At 44.8% G+C, this 25,378-nt stretch overlaps 1 protein-coding gene across 1 annotated transcript; it reads right to left on the bottom strand.

The window, feature by feature from the left end:
• Positions 1-9,377: 9,377 nt before the first annotated feature.
• NKX2-8 (NK2 homeobox 8) lies at positions 9,378-10,777 on the bottom strand. The gene is made up of 2 exons (XM_021701525.1): positions 10,621-10,777; positions 9,378-9,940 (listed from the first exon to the last, which is right to left on the bottom strand). Exons 1-2 carry the CDS (start codon positions 10,775-10,777, stop codon positions 9,378-9,380), a joined length of 720 nt encoding a protein of 239 aa, XP_021557200.1.
• Positions 10,778-25,378: the final 14,601 nt, after the last annotated feature.

The following is a 25,378-nucleotide window of genomic DNA, read 5'->3' as shown; positions in this document are numbered from 1 at the left end:
TTTTATTTATTTATTTTGACAGAGAGAGAGACACAGCGAGAGAGGGAACACAAGCAGGGGGAGCGGGAGAGGGAGAAGCAGGCTAACCGCGGAGCAGGGAGCCCGATGCGGGGCTCAATGCGGGACTCGATCCCAGGACCCCGGGATCACGACCTGAGCTGAAGGCAGACGCCCAACGACTGAGCCACCCAGGCGCCCCTGTCCTTAAGAAATATTGATGCAGATGCACAACATCTATAAGAATGTTCATTGCAGTATTTTATGTAACAGTAAAATTTATATTACATAATACAATTATATAAATACTTATCAATCGAGAGTTGTTTAAACAAATCATGGTCCTCAGTTAAAAAACAGGTTTTGTGGGGCGCCTGGGTGGCTCAGATGGTTAAGCGTCTGCCTTCGGCTCAGGTCAGGATCCCAGGGTCCTGGGATCGAGCCCCGCACTGGGCTCCCTGCTAGGCGGGAAGCCTGTTTCTCCCTCTCCCATTCCCCCTGCTTGCGTTCCCTCTCTCACTGTGTCTCTCTCTGTCAAATAAATAAAATCTTTAAAAATAAATAAATAAATAAATAAAAATGAAAACAGCTTTTGTGTAGTTGTGTGATTATCTGTCAGGTAATATACAAGGCTATGCTGTGGCTTTAGTTGGAAGCTGGATTGATGAATTTATTCTCTGGCATTCCAAATTACTGTTGTTTGTCCTTCCATTGCTCTAATACCCATATGATTATATAACTAGACTCCTTAGAATAATTAATAATAAAGTAAATGAGAATGCAATTAGTCCTTGCAGTGGTTTTTATCACCTATAGATCAGTCATGGAAGAGTAGTCTCCACAGAAATTGCTCTCAAATTCAGCGGGTAAACACAGTGCCCTTTCTCATTCCTGATGATCACTGCTCATGGAGTATTCTGGTGCCCTCCTACCTGCCTGTAAAGTTGGGTGTTGACCACTCTCCCCAGTTGTCAGCAAGAGCTGTGGTAGAAACGTTCAAAGGAATGGGAAAAGAGCTAGCTCCTCTTTTCTGGAGACTGTAGCATAAAATGTATAGTCTATGTAGCGTATATTTTATAGTATGAAATGTCACAGTATGACATTTCTTCTTCTGGAAATGTAAAGGAATAATATCTGTTAGTATGCATATTTGGTCATAAACTAGACATTTAAGAACACAAATGTGGTAGATTGTATCACTATTCAAAATATCTGCTGCCCTTCCCTCCTTGTTGATAGTAAGCTTGAACATGAGACTGCTTTAGAGACTTAAATGTGAGAAGTGATATATGCCCATTTCAATCAGAAGCTTTAACAGCCATTGTATGATTCTGCCATGTTCTCTTTCTCCTCTGAAATGTATTATATGGGGGAGTATTCCTTCTGCCTAGGTCTCAGAAGGAAAACAGTGAAGGGCTGCAGGGACATGTAACATAGGTGTAAGAAACAATACTTTGTAATTAAGCCACTGAGGTGTTGGGGTTATGTGTTTTGTAAAACTTAGTCCAAGCTGACTGCTATGATAAACTAAACAAACCGAACACTACATTGGATGTATGTAAAAGCCTTAAGTGCATTCAGTAGAATGGAATAAGGACTGCATTTATTCAGTGCTAACTCTCACACGCTATTCATGCATTTAATACTCATATTAACCATATGTGATACATGGTATTATTTGTAGACAAATGTCGAAGGAACCAGGGCTGATAGTAATTTCACACACTGTGACAGCCAACATTCAACTGATTGTTCCCCAATCAAAGATCAATCAATTTCCCAAGTCCACATTCTTTCCACTCTCTCACACTGCCTTCTGAGTGAAGAAATTCTGAGTTTAGTTGCAGCTTTGGATAGGATGGACCCAGGTGAATTCTTTATTTGTATTCCAAATACAGTGAAGGAAAACTTTGTAGACAAGGTCGAAGTTCTACAATTGGAACCATTTCCAGAAAGAAGAAGAGCTAATGACTTATAGAGAAGGGCATTTCCTAGCAAACCATAGTCTAAAACCGAGTTCCAAGGCAGAAATGTGATGGGATGATGAAGCCCAACAGACTGCTTTGAGGGGCTCTGAGGATTCCAAGCTTTAGCGTATTGTGGGGAGGGAAGCAGTCTTGCTGAAGACCTCCTAAAAACAGGATGAAGGTAAGTCCTGAACAAGACTCATGAGGTTATGGGAAAGTAGGACCTTGTTAAAGTAACCATAGGTAGCTATGTTCACAGGGTTAAGGGTCAATCTAAAGAGAATTAATTTGGATTTTTTTAGTAAATATTTTGGCCTTTGTCTTTCTTACATGCAATGATGATCTGTTATCACGTCTGTGCAGAACTATTATCTTAGAACTTATTAGTTGCTAAGAAGTTAAAGTTCTCACCTTCTTTGGAGCCCGAATCCCTGCACTTAAGTTCCTCAGCCTCCCTCTCTTGTCTACAAATTAGCTGGCTGAGGCATCACATAGTGACAACGATGGGAGAAAGTTCATGTTAAACAGTCTGCAAAGGTGCCTTTACAGAGGGACTGAAAGCAACTAAACATTCTAAAATCAATTTAGAATAAATCATTCCTCTGCCTTCCAAGGCTTCACACACATGGGTTTTAGCTGGTGAGGTTTCAGAAGTCCATGATTTCCCACAAGCTGGTGAATTATAGCTTCCCTGGAAACATTATTGCCCTGTTTGAACTCATGCCAACTTTGAAACAAACAGCTTCTTCTGTCTATGTCCTTTTGTCCTGCTTCATAGCCCACAACTTTGCTAACGGCAGAAATGGTTGTGGTTCCCAATGCATGACTCTTGATGGAGGCACAGTCTGAGGCTGCAAGGAAGAAGAAGCTGAAGGATAAAGGGGAATTGTTCTTTCCAAACATATATGATCTCTGTCATTTTTCTTTGTAGTTATAATTTGCAATGATACAAATGAGATTTTTTCCCCCTGCACTTTTAATCATTTACTTGAGTCTCCTGCTCATTACACCATTGCATTAACAAGAGATCAAGTGTCATATGAAAATAACTATATTTAAAAGCACAGCTTATTTAAAATACAGAAATAATTATTTATACATTTCTGTATTTTCCATATTATCTTACAAAAAATATGTTAATTTTAGAGTGAGAAAGCCAATATCCTTCCTACATTGGTCTGGCAAGTGAGATTATAAATTAGTTTTTCTTTCTCATTAAGAGAAAAGAACGGAACATTCCCCAAATCTGCTTCATGCCCACTTATATATGTATCACATGCATGTAGAGAATATTTACCTACTTAAAATTTAAAGGTTAATAGGATGGTTGTGGAATCAAGTTGTTCAGTTGTTGGGCATACCTAAAGTGTTTGAGTATATATTCATGTTCCTTTTAATCAGTGACAAGTTAGGTGCAGAAAAGAGAACATTCTTGTAATGTTTCCAGGACAACAAAATTCTGGGAGCTCTATTTTATTCATTTAGTCCCCTGTAGCCCCCCCCCCACACCCAAATTGATAAAATGATTACCTTAAGGTAATGTTTCATCTACAAATACAGAAAATAAGGGAATCCTATGCTCTCTCTACATTTTGACTTTATATGTAACATTCCCTGCAGTGAATTAGGAGCACCACTGAACACTTGGTCAGACAAATGACCGAATCCATCAGTGTGATTAGGCAGTAAAAACAGCTTCCCAGGAAAAGCAGTTACTTCTTTACTCACCATACCAGGTTTCTTTTGTCTTTTCCTGGTATGTTGTGTTTCTTGCTCTGTATTTCAATTTTATTGTAAAACAAACAAACAAACAAAAAACCACCTCTTTTGTCATTGCACTAATGCTTCTCTGACAATTTCAGACCCTGACATATGATGATTCAGGTTGCCTCTAGTTGAGAATTTACCTCCCAAGTTTAATGTAAATGTAAGCTGATAACTTCTTTAAGAGGAAGAGGGGCTTGCTCAACACACTATCCTTCAATAAAGCAGGAGGAGGAAAGTCTAACAGACATCTCAGATGAGAGATTCAAGGGCCCTTTTAATGGACTGTTTGGCACTTTCGTTTCCAGTTTAATTTGCAAACAGCTTCCATTCCCCATCGAGTGAATTCTGCCAAGTATGCTATCCAGCCCCTAGGAAAGAAGGGGGGGGGGGACAGTTGGTATTGGAAGGGGAGAAAAGGGACAGTCCAATTCAGAGCTTTTAGCTAGGAAATCCATTTGAAAACCTGTTGACTCATAAAGGACCACCCAGTCGGAATGCAGAAGGAAATTAAGCATGACCAAGGTCCCCTCAAATGTTCTTCCCATAATACTCTACTCACAGAAGCGATAGTGAAACTATAGCAGCTTTTGAAATTACATGACCTCAATAAGACCTGGAGATTTGTATTGGCCCATAGAGCAGGGTATTGAAGAGAAAATGTTCTTTTACCTCTAAAACATGATGATGCTACTTTTCTGGATAAACAATAAAAACTTGCCACTGACCATGGTTGGAAAAAATAAGAACCCCGTGTTTTTGAAATTTGGGGGTATGTGTGTGACTCTTTCATAGTCTAATCGATTCTTCCTCGTTAAATGCCCACTCTATATGGGTCAGCATTGAAGGGAGTACTGTTTGTTTCTTGGTGAGCTTATAGACTGAGTAGCATGAATGGTGGGTAAAAAGGAGAAAGGGGAATGTCATATACCTTCAGTTATTAGTCTGGATTGGGGGGTTGGAGGTGAGTTAAACGATGCAGAATTGGAATTCTAAAAATAATTAAGGAGAACCATTTAGTAAATTCCCTCCCACATATGACTTGGAAAAATGATGAACGACCCGGAGCAAGAAAATTTTTTCAGGCAGATCTTGAATAGTAAAGGATGCAATCACATCTGTAGAAATGATCATGCCCTGGGGGAGGGAGACTACTTTCTCAGCATTGCAAAAGCTCCTCTCTCTATTGTTCTTGTTTACAGATTACCTGCCTAGGCTGGTTGACTGAAACACGTAGAACAGATAAACTTGGTTAACAAACTATTTAACCATGCTAAGCCCAAAATTAGCCTGCCTGAACATTTTATTCCTAAGTCTAAGATGGTTTAAAGCAGTAAAGTGCATGTGTGTATGTAAGAGGCAAGTTAATTGTGTGTGTAAGAGGCAAGGGAATAAAGAAACATCTAAACACCATTGTTAGAAGGGAAGGTGTAGGTTAACCTGGGCTCAAATAACTTCCTTCTAACCCATCAGTAGCACATTATCTAAGACTCTAAAGTGCTAAATTGGTCAGATAAGAGACTTGCTAAGATGTAGGATCCTCTGAACAATGAGGAAAGAAAATTGAAGTGAAAATTGCAATCTCCACCCACAAGAGACTTAAGTGAGATGAAGTGAAAAGTGTTTACAATGGAAGAAAAGAGGGAAAATGTGAAGAGGATGATATTTAATAATAAAGATAACACTGGAGACCCAGGAAGGAGGAAGATGACTGGGGAAAGGGCCAGCAAAGCCAAAGTCATAAAGCTCCACAGGGGTCTGGGCCTGGGGGTTGGGAAAGCTTAGAGGAGCTTATCAGAGTCAGCTGGGACTCTGCCAAATGCTGAGTGGACAACTGGTGCCAAGGCAGAAGCAGCAGATGTTTTTCTGGAAGAAGAATGGTGGAAGGGTAGTCACGGGAAAACACTGTGCCCTGCAACAGGAGCTGTGTCTCACTGATTGCAGGACAAGAATGCACACAGACAGATGTAGGGGCAACGCAGACGCTGTGCGCACAAGCTGGAGGTGTGGAGGACAGGAGAGAAGGGAAAGGGAAGGAAAGAGAGAAGGGAGGAAGGGAAAAACAGAGACACAGAAAGAGGCTAAAGAACATATCTCTTAGAGAACCATCTGTAAGGTAACCGGGACTACCAACTGGGAGAAATAAAACATAAAGCATGGGAAATCCTTCCCACCATGCAGTGAGTGAAATATGCGGTACCTGGAGCTAGAATGCGCGCGTTCAGACCCTCTCTGTCACCTCCTAGCTGTGTGACCCTGGACGGCTTACTTATAACCTCTTTGGCCTTTAGTTTCCTCATCTGTAAAGTGGGGCTAGCAGTTCCATCTCATGGGGTTGTTGTGAAAACTGAGTTTATTGAGTGAAAGAACTTAGAATATTGCCTGGTATCCAGGAAACATCAATAAATGTTAGAAACTACTGTGATATCATGTGATCAGCTTCTGTGAGTGGCCCTGAGGTATCCATAAGACTAGTTTATGGGGGTGCCTGGGTGGCTCAGTCGGTTAAGCATCTGCCTTCGGCTCAGGTCATGATCTTGGGGTCCTGGGATTGAGTCCCACATCGGGCTCTCTGCTCAGCAGGAAGCCTGCTTCTCCCTCTCCCTTTGTGCTCTCTCTCCCTCTCTTGCTCTCTCTCAAATAAATAAATAAAATCTTCAAATAAAAAAAGACTAGTTTATGATGGTTGGGCAGTATATACCTTGTCACATCAAAATTACAATTGTCCTCCTTAGGGCGGTTTGCAGGGCGGCTAAATGTGGGTTAAACAAAGGATGATGATAACATTTTATGAGGTTTACAACTGCTTTCGACAAGTCACTTACTCCCACCCACTGAGCCTTGGTTTCTATCTGTAAAATGGGGGTATGATACATACAATACATAAGCTTTCCGTGAGATGAACTGTGAAAGTGTCTAGAACAATGTCTGGAACACAGTAAGTTTCAAAACAGAGTGTGAATCCCCTTTGGTTGGTCATGGGCAGCAGGTTTAAAATACTCTCATTAGGGAGGGAGAGCCTAACTGTTCTCCCAGCTGCCTGTAGAGAGGCCTTGGGTTTGGCTTCTCTTGTCAGCACCTAGAAGAACTGATCTTTTAGGTCACACAGAAAACTGACATTTACCTTTCGCAGCTTATCTCAAGTGTGAACAGAAGAAAAATGACAGCCTGAGTCTTTAAAATGGGTCAGTGGTGATGGGAATATATTTTTAACTCTTCCCTGCAGTTTTTCCTCTCTAAAAGAAGGGGCTTAAAGGAAAGGACCAAGAGGAAGCAGGTAACAGTTTCTACACGACGGCTCCTGATGCTAATGTCACAGGAAATTTCTGCCCCCCTCCTGCCCAGGATACCAGCTGGCTTGCTGGTGGGCATCCTGCTATGGCTTTGACCACCTCACTGGGAAGCAGCTCTTTCTTATCGGGGTTGGACCTCTGGATGAATTTGGCTGAGGACATGCTCTCCCAAAGAGCCTCCTGGGAAGAGGGGCTCCATGATTCAGACCCCTCAGTATGGACCTCAACTTCAGTAGGCTTTCTCCACTTTGCACACCCCAAGACCTACTTCCTCTGTAACTCCAGGAAAAGAAAAGGCAAGAAACTGAACAGGTGGTGATTTTGCCCTTTCTCCTGAATATTCAGGTCTTTGCCACCACCAATAGCAGAAAACAAAGCTACAGATCTTTACCTCCATTCTTGGAGAAAACACTCCTTCTGGAGGAAGAGCATGGAAGAGCCAAGCACCCAGCCAGCTGACCACAGGGGCAAGTCCCAGCCAGGGCCTTCTTCAGAAATCCTTTCCTCCTTTTCTTTCCCATCTGTTCTGCCAGGGCTAACTGGGAAGCCCCAGGGTGGTTTCCAATATAAGTCTTACAATGTCCAGGCTCCCTCCCCAGCAATCATTTATTAGAAAGAGGTTTTATGATACAAATTTGATAATCTCCCATGCACACTGGCACTGTTCTAATTGAAGTTGTAAGCCCATAAAATTCAAGCCCTTTGTCTTCCTGAAGGCCACAAGGTTTAAAAAGTTTTAAAAAGATACTATTGTCCTCTCTAACACCCACGACATTGTCACCAGGGACTGATTAAACAGAGTCCTGAATTGAAACAGTGCGGATTTTGTCTAGGTCCTTTTCAGGCCTGACAATGCCCTTTTCAGTTCCCAAGACAAAAGGAGGTTTAAGGATCGAGATTCTTCTGAGATAACCGCATCCATATGGAAGGCAAGGTGGCCAGCAGCTGAGACCCAAACACCCCACTCCCTTCCCCCTCTGTCCTCTCTCTCCCCACCCCCCAAAATGCCAGGTGATAACACAGCCTCAGCCACCCTACCTGGGGGCGGGGGAGAAAAGAGGGGAAGAAAAGTAGGGTCTCAAACTGACCCAGTGTCTACTCCTCACAGGCCTCACCGAGCCCTTGCTCCCTTCACTGGATCCCATGCCTGAACCTACTCTCCTCAAGCACATCTCCTTCCAGTGGGCACCAGGGAGGCTGGTCGTCACTTCACCAAGAGGGGAAACACTTGCATAGGAAGCTCTGCAGCTCCGTATACCCAGGCGAAGGGCAGTTACAAATTCCAAGGGTGGAACCCTGGATCTCCGAGCTTAGAGTGTATCAGGACCGCGGGAGAAATGAGACCCACCAGCAGGTCCCACACCTATGTCGGCCCACCCTGGCTCTCCAAATTGGTCTTCCCGCAGCTGGCAGCCCGGAGGAGGGTCACTTCCCCACCACCCTTTGATTTCTTCATTGCGCTACCCTCCCTCTCCCCATTCCACTCCAGCCAGGTGTAGAGCTAAGAAGAGGGAGGAAATCACAGATGTCAAGAGAGGCACTCGCAGACTTAATTGGGATTTACAAATTCTACGGGTGCTCGGGTGCTCCTCAGGTCCAGAAAAGGACAGCTTGCGACCAGGCCTGAGCTGCTCCAACGCAGTACGCTCTGCCCCCAGCCCAACTGGCCCGTCTCCAGAGAGTCCTTGTGGGGAAGCTTATTGTCTTATCCTGGCCAACTGGGTTGACTTTTGGTGTCTGAAACACCAGCAGCTTCGGGAGCCCAGAGGGGTCTCCAAGTCAGCTCCCGCCACCTCCCGCAGACAGGGATCCCAGGGTTTCCTTGACTTTATCCCCGCACCTCCCTCCCTCCACCCCTTCCCCCAACATCTTCCTAGAGCTGCGTCGGGACTGAGACTTGCCCTTCCACCCAGCCCGGGGTGGGGAGAGTGGACTGGTGCCCTGAACTCCGGTCCGGAAAGCACAGCTTCCATCTACGTTCCCGGCAGGCGCTCAGGGGACTCAATCCTACACATTTTATTCTCGCACCACAAGGAGGAAAATATTCTATTTCTTTAAAAATAAGTTGCTTCCCATACAAATAGCTATTTAAAAATATACAAATAAGGTTTAAGCAATAAAAATCTAGCTCTGGGGCTGGCGGTCGAGGGAAGAGGAGAGGGGGAAATGCTGGCTAAAGTTCCCTGCTCAGCGGCTGGGGGAGCGCGGGGCAGGGGACCCCTGCGCCGAAGGAGATGGGGCCCGAAGAGAGGTGGGGCCGGGGGAACACTCCGGATCTCGGCTTCCAGCCCTGCTTCGGCCGCAGAGCCACTCCAAAGTCCAGGGTAGGCCGAGGTGCCCGCGCCCCGCAACGGCCTCACCAGTTCCAGGAGACCAGGGTTGGGGGCGCTAAGTGCTGGTAGGCGGGGAAGAGGCCGAGAGCCGAGCAAGGCCCGAAGGCGGCATAGCCTGGCAGAGGGCAGCTGGCGGCCGGGGACGCGCCGCTCTTGTCCTGGGCGGAGGCCGTGCTTAGATCGCCGCTGCCGCAAGGCTGCCCGTCGCGCACCAGCACGGGGACCACCACGCGGCGCAGCAGGCCCGGGGCGGCGCGCAGCTCGGCAGCGGCTGCCAGGTCAGGCGACTCCACCGCCCCCGGCGCGCCGGGTGCACGCGCGCGCTTCAGCTTATAGCGATGGTTCTGGAACCAGATTTTGACCTGTGTGGGCGTGAGGCGAAGCAGGCGCGCCAGCTGCTCGCGCTCGGGCGCGGACAGGTAGCGCTGCTGCCGAAAGCGTCGCTCCAACTCCAGCGTTTGCGCCTTGGAGAACAGCACCCGACGCTTCTTCCTCTTTTCAGCGTCTGAGCCGGGAGACACCGGCCGAGTGCACGGCCGCTGCGACGAGTCGGGAAGGCTGGTCTCCGGGCTGCTCTCGTCCGAGGCTAGGGGCGGCAAAGGAGACACGGCCTGATGAGACGCCGGCTGCTTCTCGCGCGCGCGCGTGGAACCACTGGCCGGAGGGCGCTGCCACTCGCCCGCGGCTTTAGGGCTGAGACCATTTCCTTCCCTGGGCCCGCATCTGGACACCCACCTCTCCAAATTCAGTGACCTCATTTATACCACAACCTGAGACCGCGCCTCCTAAGAAACTCACCAGGGCCCTCTTAAAGCAAGTCCACACTGCTTTAAGTCCAGTCGCTGCGCTAGCAGACGAATTTACCGCAAGCTGGGGCACCAACCCTGGCCACCTCCGGGTCTACTGCAATAGTTGCCGAGGTTTGCAAAGCCTTGGAGAGCTAAGATCGCCACTGCTGCCCATCTCAGACCGAGGCCTGAGAACGTAGCCGTGTTTTCAGACATTTAAGTGCCGTTTCTTAAATATTTAAATATTGTGACCTCTAGAAACAGAAACCCAGATCCCGGGCGTCAGTGCCAGGCGCAAGGATCTGCTCTCAGGATGTGCCCACTAGGGAACGATTGGCATAGGGGTTTATGGAGGACAGAGCCTCTGGTTCGAAGACTGGTTTTGACTTCCCAGTCCCGCATGGGTCGGGCGCGTGGTTCTGCTCCCGCCTCCCCGCTCCCGCCTCCCCACTCCCGCCGTGGTGCTCCGCTTACTCACAGGGGTAGTGGCTGCGCTCGGATTCCAACCAGGTGGCGCAGGGGCCGGGCCCGGGAGCGCGTAAGTCCGGCTCCCGCCTCCGCAGGTGCTGTGCGTCCTGCTCGGGTAAATCCAGGAGGCTGCGCACGGTGAAGCTGAGGCGTCCAGAGGTGGCCATGGCCAAGGAGGGGAAGGAGGCGGGGGCGGGGCAGGCTGGGAACCGAGGGGCGGCCGGGGACGCCGCTGCTACGGGTGGGCGCCAGAGGCGCACGCCATGCGCTGGCTGCCGGGATATTAGCGCGCTTACAGCTGCATCTGTTTATATAAACAGCTCTTCCCACGCGGGATGCTTTGAAAGCCGAGGTCCGGTTCTTCAGGGTGTTAAGTACCTGAATGAGTGCTGGACCAAAGACCGAGCGAGCCCTGAAAGTGCCACCTCCACCCCCCCCCCGCCCCGCCCTGTCCCCCGCCCCTCGGCGCCCCGTTACCTCCCAGAGGCGGCAGGAAGCAGCTCTACGGCATTAGTGATTCTGTCTGATTAGCCCAAAGTGGGGACAGATAATGGGGATTGTTACCAATGAATAACATCTTGGGTGGCGAGCGGTGGTCACCACCCGCCCGTCCCAGCCCCAGCTTCCTCCTCCTCCTGGGCTGACACGGGGCTTGGCCCCGCAAGAGCGCCGGCTAGGGTGGGGGCGGCATGGGTGGGTTTATGAGCACCCAGGAATTTATTCCCTGTTTGCTTTATTCCTCGAGCTTGTTTGCTAGTGTTCGTTTCCCGCAATTATCCGGAAAGTGATTTACAAGGCGGCGTTAAACTCTGGCGCGCTCTTTTCTCTTTTTGGTTTAGGCCCCTCTAAGGATTCAGAGGCGAGAAATTTCAGGCGGGCACAGAGTTGTGGCCTGGTTCCGCCGGCATCTGGGCCGAGGGTTTTGAAAGCCTCTAGGAACCACACCCCAAACGTTCCTCCCTTCAAGGTGTGCTGGGAAAGGGCTGGCAGTAGTACAGGAGCCTCGGCTCGGCGCCCGTTTCCCCAGACCGGCAAAACGGAGGCGGAATCCGGCCAAGCTGTTCAGGTCCTTAGTGCCACCCTCGTTAGCCCAGCCCCGCCCGGCCGCTGCGGGTCGTGGGCCCAGCCCCCGTGGCCGCGCTCCTCAGAGCCCAGCCCAGGCCCGCTCTAGGGCCCACGGGCGGCGGCGTTTCCCCGGGAGCCCATGAAGGCCTTGCGGCCTCCTTGGCGTCGCCAGACCCTCTGGCGCCACTTGTGAGCTTCAGCTATGCGGCCTCAATGTCAGGCGCGGTACCGGGGATACAGCCTCTGCCCCAGGGCAGGCCTCCGGCCTGGGCTTCCCGCTCCAGGCAGCTGCCAGGCCTAGTCCAGTACTGGACCGATTGGGAGAATTAGGACTGGGCCCGCCGGGCAGAAAAGACACCCTGCGGGGGTTTTCTGAGATCTAGTTCCCACAGCCCCACCCGAGCGAATGATCAAGGTAGAAGGCGCAGGGAGTCAGGCGCGGTTACATTTTGTTGGCCCATTGGCTCCCCCGTGGTCCCGCTTCAGTCTAGGGCTCATTGAGGGCACTTTTAGAGGCCTCTCCTCTGCGGCCGGCCGTGGTTTGGGTATTTGGTTGCTAAATTCTAGTGAGGGACGCGGCGCTTGGGTGGCCGCACCCGAAATCCTAGCTCCACCTGAGCTTAACTGGGACCTGGCTCCTGTGCAGTGGCCCGGGCTCGCTGGCCCGGTGCACCCTCCCCATCAGCCTCCCTGTCATGCGTGCCCAAGGCGCCCCGGGCTGCGCAGCGCGCTGGGTGGTCGGGCGGAGGCAACCCCAATACAGGCCAACTGCTAGGCCGCGGACAAAGGGGAAATGGAGCTCGACGCCCGGACCTGTTGGAAGCATTTGTTCCAGTCAAGATTTTGCATTTGTTCAGTCCGAAATAATGCGTGATTGACGCCTGCTCACAAAGCTCTTTAGCACGCCGGGATAAATCGGAGCTTGTCCCGTGTTGTCATGGTTTTCAATGGGGTTCAATGGGATTGGGAGCACGATCGACTCTGCTGGCCGTCTCTCTGCCGCCCCGGCAATAGATTTATTAGTTATGTCTTTTTAAATAAGATTAAATTGAAATGACTTGGCTGTCCTCTTCGAGATGGGCGGCAGAGGGAGCCAGGAGTAGACAGGGGGCGGCAGAAGCCCGAAACTCGGTGCCCACTGCGCCCCAGCACCTAAGCTCCAGCGTCTCAGAGATTGGGCAGGTCACAGACTGATCCAGGGCTTCCTGGACTTCTCTCCAGCTAGAGCCGGATGCCTGGCAACCTCTGCTAGCCCATTTCCCGAGACAGGTGGAAGGAGGGCGTTGGCAAAGACTATCCTAGGACAGCATTAGGATAGACTCCCATTTGGGATCTGAACTTCTTGGCTGTGTCAGAGAGAAGGAGCTCTGGCCTAGGAGTCAGTTGGCATCCCAGCCCAGCCCCTACCTAGCTCTAATGGCCTCATCACTCTGAACCTCTCTCCCCACCCCCTTATCTGAAACAGAAGAGAACAGATATGGTAACTTCTAAGGACCCTACCAGTTTTATGATTACATACCTCTGGAATTTTTCTAAATCTATCTTTGTTGAGTTAATCAGCAACTTTGGTCTCCCCCCGGCCCTGCCTTTCTGGTACGCGTCCCCAGGACTCTGACTCTACATTCTCCACAATGTTCTAGGAGAGGATGTGCCATCTTCCGAGTTTCCAAAGGACACGCCATAAGAGTAGGGATGAGGTAGATAACAGTTTTGGAAAGAGAACCAGAGAACCAAGTCAGGAGATGCAAAAGAAGAGTCTTTCCTGGAGTGACTGACCTCTCTTAGCCTTTTAATCTATTTAACATCCTAAGCCCACACTGACATGTAGAAATAAGTAAATGGCACTCTTCAATTCTTAAGAGCTCTTCAGCATCAAATATTTGCTTTTACTCTTAGTATTTGGCTCCCAAAGAAGAGCTATTCCCTCCCCCCGCCCCCCACATCTGCTCTGAGAAGGATCTAGCTCTGGGATTAGCTCCCAATATTACTTCTAGCCTTACCTTCCCTAACCTGGCAACAGTGTTCCTGGGTCCCAGTCTGTGTTCTAAATATCCCAGGAAAACTCTGTACCTCCTGGTTCTAGAAAGCATTGCAACTTCCCTGTGTCATTGTAGTTTCCTCAATGCCTCTGTAGGCTAGTCCAGTCTTCCTCTCAGCTGGGCTCTGGGACTTTATCTGAATTATCTCTGAAGAGCCAGAGCCTGGGGACTCCAGGAGTTTGTTCCATGTAAACTGTGCCTTCTGAAGTAATGGAGGGAAGGAGGTAAACAGCCAGAATTATTAGTGAAAGATGCTTTCTTTATTGCCTCTTCATATCTGACAGACTCAAAAATGGGGGAGGAGAAAATTATTTTGATATGGGGTCAGTTGGAAAAACTAGGCCAGATAATAAATTTTACACATATTGGAAATCTTTATATAAATTGCCTCTGATTCATAAGAGATTCTTAGTATCACAAGTAAACCATCTAACTGAATATCCTTTCTAGATTTTAAGATATTGCTTGGTGTTCTGGACATTTGAACTTATTTTGCACCTCAACATAGCTTGGGAATATTATTATTTAATTAGATAAGTATTTGTTTCTCTGTAATTGGATGTAGTGCATCTCAATCCTAATAAGAGTTTTTAATCATTAGGCATCTGCGCTATAGTGAATATATTTAAGCAGTCTGCATTAATCGCCTTTTCAAAAGTATTATCCAAAATGATCATCACTGCTGCGTGCTTAAGAATTTAAGACTAGAAAATTCTGAAATAAAACTAAAGTATCTTGATTTTTAAAAAATGATTGCATCTATATCTTGCATTCTGTTTTTAAATCCTTCCATTTTGGTTAAGTGTTTCACAAAATCCCGCAAATCTATACAGTATTGAAGAGAGGCAACATTGCAAATTCCCCTTGATAGATGGAGGGCCCTCAACTCCCAGGACATTTTTCTTTGCCTCATAGCAACTGCTCTCCCCTTTTTATCAGTATTCTGGTTAAAATAGCAAAAGGAAAAATAAAAATGGGCCTTTGATACCTCTAAGAATAAGTGAATGATCTTGATCAGACTTAGGACAGAAAGAAAAAGCAGCATTTAAAATCAGACTTCTTTGCCTTTCCTTATGAAACCTAGTTGCCATGAATAAGTAAACATTTCCCTTTTAATAGCTAATAATCAATTGCTTGGCGGTGGTCCAGGCCTCGCTGCAACTCATTCTTAGTTGTACTGATGATATATACATACAGGACAAGGAACGACAATTATTTTTAGACTGGGGATTTAGTACATCTTTGAAATGGGCTTCAGATTTTATTGCTTAATGTCAAACAACAAGATTTGAAAGGTCCCATCTTAAGTTCCTTGAAATATTGACTTTCCAGGGACTTTTTGTTGTCATTGTTGATTTCTAGCAGAAAAATTTTTCTCTTCTACTATGTTTATCTAGTTGTTTAGATATATAATGAAAAAAAAATGTAGGGAGTAATATGGTTCAGTGAATTAAAAAGTAAAGGTATTTATTTATTTATTTATTTATTTTTATTTTTATTTTTTTTTTTTAAAGATTTTATTTATTTATTTGACAGAGAGAGACATAGCGAGAGAGGGAACACAAGCAGGGGGAGGGGGAGAGGGAGAAGCAGACTCCCCGCCGAGCAGGGAGCCTGATGTGGGACTCGATCCCGGGACCCCAGGATCATGACCTGAGCCGAAGGCAGTCGCTTAACCGACTGAGCCACCCAGGCGCCCAAAAAGTAAAGGTATTTAATGAAATATCTATAGTCCCTAGTTCCTAAAGAGCCAACAAATAACTTTAAAAAATTTTAAACTAGTTTATTAAGTATTTCTGGTCTTTCCCATACTTTACAATGGTATAATATAATGCTAGCATGGAATGTAAGCTGTCCAAATAGAAATAATAACACACCTTGGAGAGGGTGACAAATCTTATTTGTTCAGAGCTAAACTTCTTCATTTTTGTCTAATCCTTTTTTCAAGATGCTACTTTATACTCCTCCTTTGCTTGACTGAAACAGATACAGTTTATATATAACAGTATCCTAGTTGATGTTTACACAATAAAGGTCCAGGCCCTAAGTCACATTTAATGTCACATACAGACACTGACAGAGTAGACTGACCCCAGGAACATATTTTGTGAGATTTGCCCTAACACCTCACATAGGCCTGCCTGCAGTGCATGCTTATAACCACCAGCACTTCATTTCAAATTAGGTATTTTTTCTTACCCAAGCATTATAACAAGGCCTCTTTTTTATATATATATATATATATACCTTTACTTTGAGTTAACTTTGGGATTTTAAAAGGGTTGTATTATTAAAATGAGATATTATTCTGTCTTATTTGGCAGCAGTTTAAGCACTAAACCAATTATTAGGCTAGAGAAGTAGTTGTTAATATCTGTTGAAGACAGGGACCACAGTCTGTCAGAGGTCTAAAGAATCAAATATTCCATTTTCTTACAGTGGTGATGACAGCAGCAGTAATAAAATACCACTTTACATTTTATACATTTGAGAATGTTACAGTGTACACTAGCATTTGTTACTGCATCCTGAGTCAGGGTAGATTACCTAGGACAGCAAAGCTCAAGGAGAGGCTTGAAGGCAGATAGACTGTGATATCCCTAGAATTGAAGAAATTGGGGGTGGGGGATGAAGAGGATGTAAAGAGGAGAAAGAAAGTCCATTGTAATAGAAGGTATTAGAAAAGAATGATTAAGAGGTGAAAGAGAAAGCGAGTCTGGGCTGGCTTAGAGCAATGGGTTCAATTTGATCTCATCGACTCAGAAAAAAATACACGAACCAGAAATTTCCAGTCAACAGTGGCTTCTCTATGCTTTCCCAAAGTATTTATATTTCTAAAAATTAATTACAATAGCTTCCAGTTATGACATAAGTCCTGGGGATGTAATGCACAGTGTGGTGACCATTATTAACAACCCTGTATGATATACTTAACAGTCTCTAAGAGGGTAGATCTTAAAAGTTCTCATCACAAGAAAAAAAAAGTCTGTACCTATGTATGGTGAAGGATGTTAACTAAACTTATTCTGGTAATCATTTTGCAGCATACACAATTATTGAATCATTATGTTGTACACCTGAAACTAATACAATATTATATGTCAATCATGTCTCAATAAGAAAATTAAAAACAACAAGTAAAGTTCACCCTCTAAAGCATTCAAGTTTTTCTAGATTCTATTGAGTTTACTTTTAAATGTTTCTTTGGAAAAAAATCTTTTTCCCAAGAGGAGGCAAAACTGTATAACAAGAGCATGAAATGACAACCTGCAGGAATTTCCTCACACACACACACAAAAGTAAAAGAGCTGTATGTTTACTGCAGTCTCTGGAAATCCCTTAGCCAGCAAAGGTGGCTGTCTTTGTATTCTTGATTAAATGGGTATTTGCACTGAAGTCACATACCACACAAAGGAAACAAAACAAAATAAAAATGTCCTTCGTGTTCTGTTTTTCAATCATTTGTGTGAAGGAGGTTCTTGGCCTTTATCACTGTCAGTGAAAAGTTCTTCATTGGAAGGAGACATTCCACTCACCCTGCTTCTTGTGCACAGGGAACTTACCATGGAAACTACTTCTGGAGCCATCAGACAAATATATAAATGACAAAGCTCAATACCGGGCATTTTAGGTTTAGCTTCAGCTCAACAACAGGGTATGAAGAAGGGTGTTTAGAATTTCTTGAGAAATTTATTGTTGTATTTGCCTTGCTCTGAATCTTAAAACCGATAAATTGGATTTATTCAAGTTGGGAGACAACTAAGAAATGACTTTAAATACATTCTGATACTAGCGTATGTATGCTATGTATTTAACACCACTATGTATGATAAAGCTGTACTTTTCTAGGTGACTTTTTAAATAATAGCTTGAGTATCCCCAAGATGAGAGATTCATCTTTAATACACGTTTGTATTTTTTAATTGGTTATAAACTTCAATTAAGTGACAGAAAAAAATTTCTCCGACTGAATAAGTTTCTTTTGTTTAACAAGATCTATACTAAATTGTTGTTGACTTATCCTTAAAATATTTTGCTTTGTAATATGAACCTGGAGAAATTTAAGACAGTGCTTCACAAAACTTGTATTGTCTTTTTTTTTTTTTTAATTTCACCTGCTTGTCAAGTTCTCATTTAATTTACAACCAGTCCCAGATCATTCCCCTACTGTTTCCACCAAGTCTGTTTTCAGCCTTCTTCTGTCCATGGTCCGCATGAACCAGCTGTAAAGACTGTCTGACCCAGCATGTGTCCACTGCTTGTTTTCATTATCAGCTCCTCAAATCAAGGCAGTTTATAAAAGCTAGATGGATATATTTCTGGATGGTTATGGCATCGGGATGTGTGCATTTTTTGGGGAGCTACATAGTTGAAACTTAGTTCTTAGGCACTGGAAGTATGTGTATATTTGGATGGTTGGTAGCATGAGAAAAGAAATGGATGGCTACACATGGGATTTTAGTTGCTTCTTTGTTTTTGACTACTTAACAAGAAACAGAAAAAAAAGAAAGCCTTTCTCCTTAAGCAAAGGGATTGGGCTGTGAAACAAATTTCGAGGGGGGAAATCTAAGAAATAATATGTGTGCCTAAAGTTAGATATTCTATTTCTTACGTATTACTGAAATGATATCAAATGATGAACTTCGCGAAAGCTCAGATGTCAGAATGCTGGGGGTTAGACAATACAATTAACAGGTCATCTCTAGTAAATTTAGCATTCTGGTTTCTTCTATAATAAAAATAAAAACCACCAAGTTTTCATGAATTATCATCTTAATAATTTCTTTTATAGAACAATTAGGAGAAGTATATGAGTATCTCTTTCCATGATGCACACTCGTTTATGCATTGTTGAGATTTTTCTATTATTCAAATCCTGGTGGGATACCAATTCTCCCATCAGCTGATTGGTCAGAGGAGCATCCCAAGGGGTAGGCAGAATAGGGGAGAAAACATGTTAGTGTCTCTAAGTGAATCCAAGGTGTCCACACTGAATGGAGGTGAAAGTGACTGGGTGAAGGGAGGGAGGAAGGTAAGAGAAAATGGGAGAGTGAGTGCTCATTTCACCTTGGTGATCACCCATCTCTATCCAGCTATGACTTACCAGCTGGAAGCTGGTAAAAGGAAGGCAGGGAGTTTATTTGATCACCTCTGGAGCAGCATACCGGGAAGTGTAGGGGAGAACAGGTGGTTTTGTTCAGATACCAATTAAGACTTGAAGGCCTACAGCATTTTAAAAGTCCTTGTTGGGAACTAAGGCTAATTTCTAGGAATCCTGTTGTGATTTGCTTTTTAGCAGCATCTCAGTGACTAGCAGAGTGTGATTTCATCTGCTCTAAGTTGTATTTGTTTCCAAACAGCTTAACAATGCTAATTGGACAGCACAGAAACCTATTGCAAGTTGCGTTTTTTAAAAAAGATAACTCACCCTAGCAATGAACATAGATTGAAAACCAGTTAAAAGCCAGTGAGAACAAATGTGTCTTAAATGGAGGATGAAACAAAGGGAAGGTGGGGGCACATCCCCTAATGTCAATAGGCAGAAAGCTGCACGTGCATAATGGCCATGGGAGCGACCACCCAAGGTGATCTGAGTCAATTCTGGAGACAGACAGAGACCTGGAGCCAGAGAAGGGGCGGGGACAGGCCAGCCACCCAGAGTCCTGCTCAGGAGGGAGCCAAGGTGGTGGGGAATTGTTGTATTCCTGTTCCATGCCACACTTGTCTCGGCAGCCAATTTTCTTCCTCCAAATATACCCCACAAGGCAGGAGGTCTGCACTCTGGCTTCTGTGGCCAGTAGTCACACTCCTGGTAGATTTAGAAGGCTGCCAAAGATAATGACTGAATATTAACTAGAGTCAACTGAATTACACAAATATAAACCCCCTTCTGCCCCCACCACAAGGCTGCCCATCCACCCAGCCTTATATTTGGTAGCATGCAAGTCCCTCAAGGGGCAACATTTTTGAGAAAATTAAAATCCACAAATATATGAGTAACTCATGAATACCAAGCACTCAGCAAGCACTGAGGCTGACTGACTCAGGCATAAGGCAGAATTCAAGGAACACCTGGTTTTTCTTTCCAACATGCACCAGATTTGGGGATCAGACCAACGGCACCAGATCTGGGTTTGAAGTCCGGCTCTCTGAATAACCTGGATGACTTGGATCAACTTTGGTAATTTCTTGGAGTCACAGTTTCCTCATCTATAAAATAGAAATAGTCACTCATATGGGTGTTGTGAGGATTAATGAGATCTTTCATGTACAGTGCTTGGCACGGTCCTTGCCCACAGTTAGTAGGTTTGTTTATCACAGCAGTTGTTGCTCTGATAATAATGTATGATGGGGAGGTGGAGAGGCGGAGTTTTCTATTCACACAGCAGCTGGAGGCTGTGCTATCATAAGTTTAGGATCGGCGGTCACAGAGCTGAGTTGAATTTCATCCAATTAACAGAAGAAGAAACTGAGGCACAGAGAGAGTTTGGGTGACTTGCCCAGCATCTCACAGTTTGGCTTCAAGACCAGATTTTCCTAATCTGGGCATCTTTCTACTTTACCATGCTCTGTGCTACTAGTCACTGAAGTAGCTTTTCCTCTAACAGAGTTAGGAACAAGTTGCCTGTAGAAGAGATTTCCTTAAACTCGGCAGCATTATCCAGACCCTCCAGTTTCAGAGCTTTGGCCTCAGCCTACTTGCTGCTATGGCTAAATCTCTGCTCGCAATGCAAAGGCTCTCACTGTACTTAATGGAAGGATAAAGGCTCAGCCTCCCAAGCCCTAATGTTTTCATTTCTTGGTGCCTCTACAGCTGCCTCGAGGTGTTTTTCCCCCCAGTGTCTGTGCTTCAGGATTCATTCTTCCCAGTGTGTGAATCCCTGAAGCAGCATTTGAATCCTCTTAATTCAGCCAGAGCATCTTGTAAAAGTTCTCTCTCTCTAGCACATATAAAACACCAGGTAAGAACAGAATCAGATGAATTAGAAACAAATGCATTTGCCTGGAGGCAAGCAGAACAAGGCAAATATTGACTGCTTTAAGAAAGCAAAGGGAAATGCATTAAGATTTTTTTTTGGTTAAGGCCAGGGTCAGGGGAGGATTCTTTGCCTACTGGGAAAAATGGAGAGGAGAGAATGGTCACAGCAAGCTGTGTCACTCAACATCAAGCTCTTGGATTTCCTGGGGAAGGCGTGGGGCGGGGGGAGGGGGCGCATGTGAATGTGCTGGGAAGAAGATTGTGTGTTCCATTCCACAGGCCCTGTGATCCTCATCCAGGCCTGCCTCATAGCAGCCCTGCAGTCCTTACTCTACAGGGAGAAGTGAGCTAGCTCCCAGAATCCTCAAAACCCACGCCGCTTTGCCCAAGATTGTGCACCCTACCCTTTCTTTTGTTTTCTAAGTTCCCTTAGCTCTGGTAGTCAGTACCATCCGCTTTTCCTTTTAATTGCTTTCTGAACATTTCAGACGTGCTAATCCCAGGTGCTTTTCCAGGACAGGCGCTGGTGCTTTATATTTGCTTCTGTGTTTTCAAAAGAAATACTTGTTGATATTTTTTGATTGACATAAGAGTACATTGCTAAATATAAGACAATTGCGCTTTTAAGGTATACAGACATTCCATTAGAAGGAACATGTTTCCTTTGTCAACGGCGTACCTAATCAGATAAGAATATGAATCAGGATTAATTCCCCACCCAGCCAAAGTGATATAAAATCATTTCCTGCGTGAAGTAGTGTGCAAAGCCGTGGGCAAGGGATATGCGGAGAGAGGTCACCCCTTATTTGAGAAGATGCGAAGGACTCGGTCATCTTACCAAATCCTTCTCATCTTAGAGCAAGTTAAAAGGGATTTTGCTGTTTTTTGTGAAAAGTTCTCTTCCCTTGGTCTGCATAAGGCACAATAGTTGCTAACAGCTGATTCGGAACAGTTACAGTCTAGTGTATAAATATGTAAACATGGGTAAGTACGTATTTAGACAATTTAAAAGTGTGTCTCATTTACCCAATTATAAACAGCTGTCTGAGAGCAATTACGATTTATCATGTAAATGCTTATTTGCATAATTCAAAATATGAATATTATTTGCTTGATAAAGACTGTAAATAAAAGGCAACCTGAACTTTCTCAGGCTGAGAGTTTTATGCTAAGTTTTTATCTAACAGGGGAAAAGAGCATTTTATTCAAAATGGTACTTAATTTTGTTAATTTTAGCAGGTCCAGGTAATTGTTAATTTAATAAGAAAAGAGCAAAAGTTTTAAAGTAAACGTGGCTGGCTTAGAAGTAATAAAAGAAGTCACACTACTCTGCTACTTTTACTTCTAAAAATTTGCTACGTAGAGATGATGAAATGCCTCATCATTGTTTTCACTGCACATGAGTGTTTAATGGTGAATACTTTCAGGGTGTTTAGCATATTATTTTAGGTGCTACAATTTGATATACACATAATTTTTCAGTAATGTATCATTATTTTTTCAAGTATGGGATGATTAAATGAGTATGCTTCCAAGTGTACTAAGGAACATTTCTCCTATTAAAATCTAACTTCTGCTTCTATAAGAACAAGTAATAAAATGTGGGCATCGAAACTTCCACTCAGGTGTATCCTGGTGTGTTCATCTTCTAGGGCTGCTGTAAACAATCACCATAACCTCAGTGGCTTCAGACAACAGAGTTGGATTCTCTCAAAGATCTGGAGGTGAAATCTAGAAGTGAAATCAAGATTCAGCAGGGCCACGCTCCCTCTGAGGGCTCTGGGGAAGGATCTTTTCTAGTCCCTTCCCAGCATCTGGTGGTGTTCCCTGGTGTACAGTGTAACACTCCAGTTTCTGCCTCTGTGGTCTTCTTCCCTGTGTGTCTGTGTATCTTCTTTTCTTCTTAGAAGGACAGCAGTCATTGGATTTAGGCCCCATCCTACTTCCATATGACTTCCTCTTAACGAATTACATCTGCAAAGACCTTATTTGCAAATAATGTCACATTCACAGGTAACCAAGGTTGAAACCTATCTTTCGGGAGGACACTCATATTACTATATGGTATATTCAAGAAACATTTATTCAGTTTCCTTTATGTGAAAAACGATGTGATGGGAACTCTCTCTTAACCGAAATAGCCAGTTAACAGTGCATCCACTATTTCTGACAAGCAGACGTTCATGATCTTTCCTCGGTATTAATGCTTCTCTTCAAGGACCTCATTGCTGTTACTGTGCCACTAAGTGTGGATGAGTCTCCCCAGGGGGGATTAAATCTCCCTCTGCGTTGAAGGGTCAGTGCAACCTTTATGCAATTCTTCCCGCTTCCAGAAAAGAAGCTACCATATGCTAAGCACAGTGCTCAACACTTTATAAAAGGTAGTTCCGTGAGACCTCATAACCATGGGAGTGGTGTTTTATGACACTCCCATTTTATTATGTGGCAGAACCAGGATACGGATCCAGATCTTCCTGCCGCTAAAGCTTGTGTCATTGCCACATGTCTTTGGAGGGTATCCCAGTGTGTGTGGCTACATGCAGTCACTTCCTTGGCTGTGTCTTCTCCTCGCAGACCTGTGCAGGAGTGCTTTCTGTGCTGCATCGGCACTGCTGGTTTTGCCTTGTTGTTTGTTGTTACACTTCTAAGTGGCTTCTGGTTCCTAGAAAGATGCATTGCCCACGTGACTGGGGAAGGAGCTTGGAAACTGAAATTGATCAGGAGGGGGAAGTAGTGATCATCTCTTAGAAGACCCGACCGATGGGCCCCTGAGGAAATCAAAGCAGGAGAAATCAGGGTACTGCAGTGATTCAGAGGTGAGAAAACAAGCCCTAGAGCCCTAGCACAGGCACAGGAGTTGGTAATAGACTTCCGTGAGCAGGACCAAAAATATGAATGAGATCACCAGACCTGAGATGAAGCGGCAGGTAAGGGGTCTGTCCCACAACAGGGGGTATCTAATGGTATTTACCAAGCAGGAAAGAACTACGGAAAACTCGTGCCTAAATTTTCACCTTCATGGCCCCAAAGTACTGCATCTTCTCTCGGCTTGTTTGGGTAGGGTTTTGCTTCTCTATCTTTGATTATGTCTCCCAGAGCAGTGGAATGGCTGTCATTTCCACCTCATGTCACTACTTATTTCTCGTGTACGTGTCCTGTCAGCCCAATTGGACAGCAAGCTTGTTGAGGAAATGGTCTTCCTCTCTTGCTATCCTTGTGGTACCAATGGTGCCCATCAGGCTCTCAGACCTCATCCAGTCTCCAGTCATTGACATTCAGAGAGGATCACATCTGATAAGCATAAATAAATGGGAAATGCACTCATTGATGAGCTGAGTTTTAATTTTTCCACGTTAAAAATTTTGCTTCTAAAAGAAAAGGCATGCTTTGTACATATCCAACATCCTATCACTCCATAGAAGATCCCATAGCCTTTATAATTTATGTGGGGCTCAAATGCCACAAAATGCTAAATGACAGAGTCAGGGCCAGTTCCAGGGTTAGGAGAAATATGCAGAATCAGTATGTAGTGCTATGTCATTGAGATTCCTGCCTTTGTCAGGATCTCCTTTTTGTTAGTTCTATTAAAAATCAAATCCAATGTGGAAGTCAGACTTCTGTGATTCCGGAATCATACATTCTAACCCCCAGGCCGAAAACAAATTCATGTCGATGCTTTGTTTTCTAATTGAACTTTCCCTTTCCAATCAGAAAAGAAGATGAATTAGCATTTTATGGTACCTATTAGTGAGGGACTGGTCAGGTCATAAAAGTGCACCAGGCTGTGGAATTTGCACCCTGGTACAAGCAATGCATTTTCCTTATTATGCTCCCCAGTTAAACAAGAATCAAGAGATTCAGATCGAATCACCATCCTGGCTCAGCACAGTCTAGGGGTGATGAGCTTTACCAGAGAATCAGGTAGGGTAGGCCCTGCACCTGCCAGTCCTGAAGGTACACTAAGGGCCAACTTATAGGGACCCACCTCCTTGTGTCTCCTTTAGCTGGGCTGCAGCTTCATTTGCCCCTTGCTCTAGTATTTCCCGATTACTTATTTCCTTTCTGGTCCTCGCAGCAAGCCTGTGGGAGAGGTTCATTTTGCTATCTTATCTATAGATTAGCTTTAGGGTAAGATTCTAAATAAGTTTTGATTGCTAAGTATAGCATTCCAATTTTAGGAGAATCAATCATTTCCCCACTGAATGTTGTTAATTCATTATTACTAGTTTATTCATCTATTCATTGAACCAACAAGCATTTATGGAATGCTTGCCTTATGACAATTGCTGTGTTAAGTTCTGGAACAGGACATTTCCATAATGTCTTACAATTTCCAGACTGTAAAATCAGTAGTCGCTTTGTTTTGTTTGCAGTTCCAGAAGGTGAGTGTGATCAGCTCCACTTTGCAGATGTCAAAACTGATGCTTGGACCCCAGAGCTTTTATGGGGGCAGGACTGTTATCCCCGGTTAAACTACGGAGAGTCCAGGAGACTACTGGGATGGCTTTTTGTGGCTCTGTGCTGGAGGTTTCATAATAAAAAATGACCCAGTCCCTGACTTGATAGGGTAAACGTTTAATATACATGTGACCATAGAGTTTGCACATAACTTATTATCCAAAGAGGACACTTTGAGAGGGAAAAGAGGCACTCTGATGTTTTTGCCAGGACAATGTGCAAACTAG

This window comes from Neomonachus schauinslandi, chromosome 9 (assembly GCF_002201575.2).
Source record: "Neomonachus schauinslandi chromosome 9, ASM220157v2, whole genome shotgun sequence".
Taxonomy (NCBI): Eukaryota; Metazoa; Chordata; class Mammalia; order Carnivora; family Phocidae; genus Neomonachus; species Neomonachus schauinslandi.
The sequence above is the reverse complement of the archived record's forward strand: the minus strand, read 5'-3'. Positions and strand labels throughout refer to the sequence as shown.

Excerpts from the sequence above, each read along its gene's own strand:
- NKX2-8 (XM_021701525.1), bottom strand. The coding sequence starts at position 10,777 with ATGGCCACCTCTGGACGCCTCAGCTTCACCGTGCGCAGCCTCCTGGAT. Across the intron at positions 9,941-10,620 it reads CGAGCGCAGCCACTACCCCT|CCTCGGACGAGAGCAGCCCG; the intron begins GTGAGTAAGCGG and ends TGCCGCCCCTAG.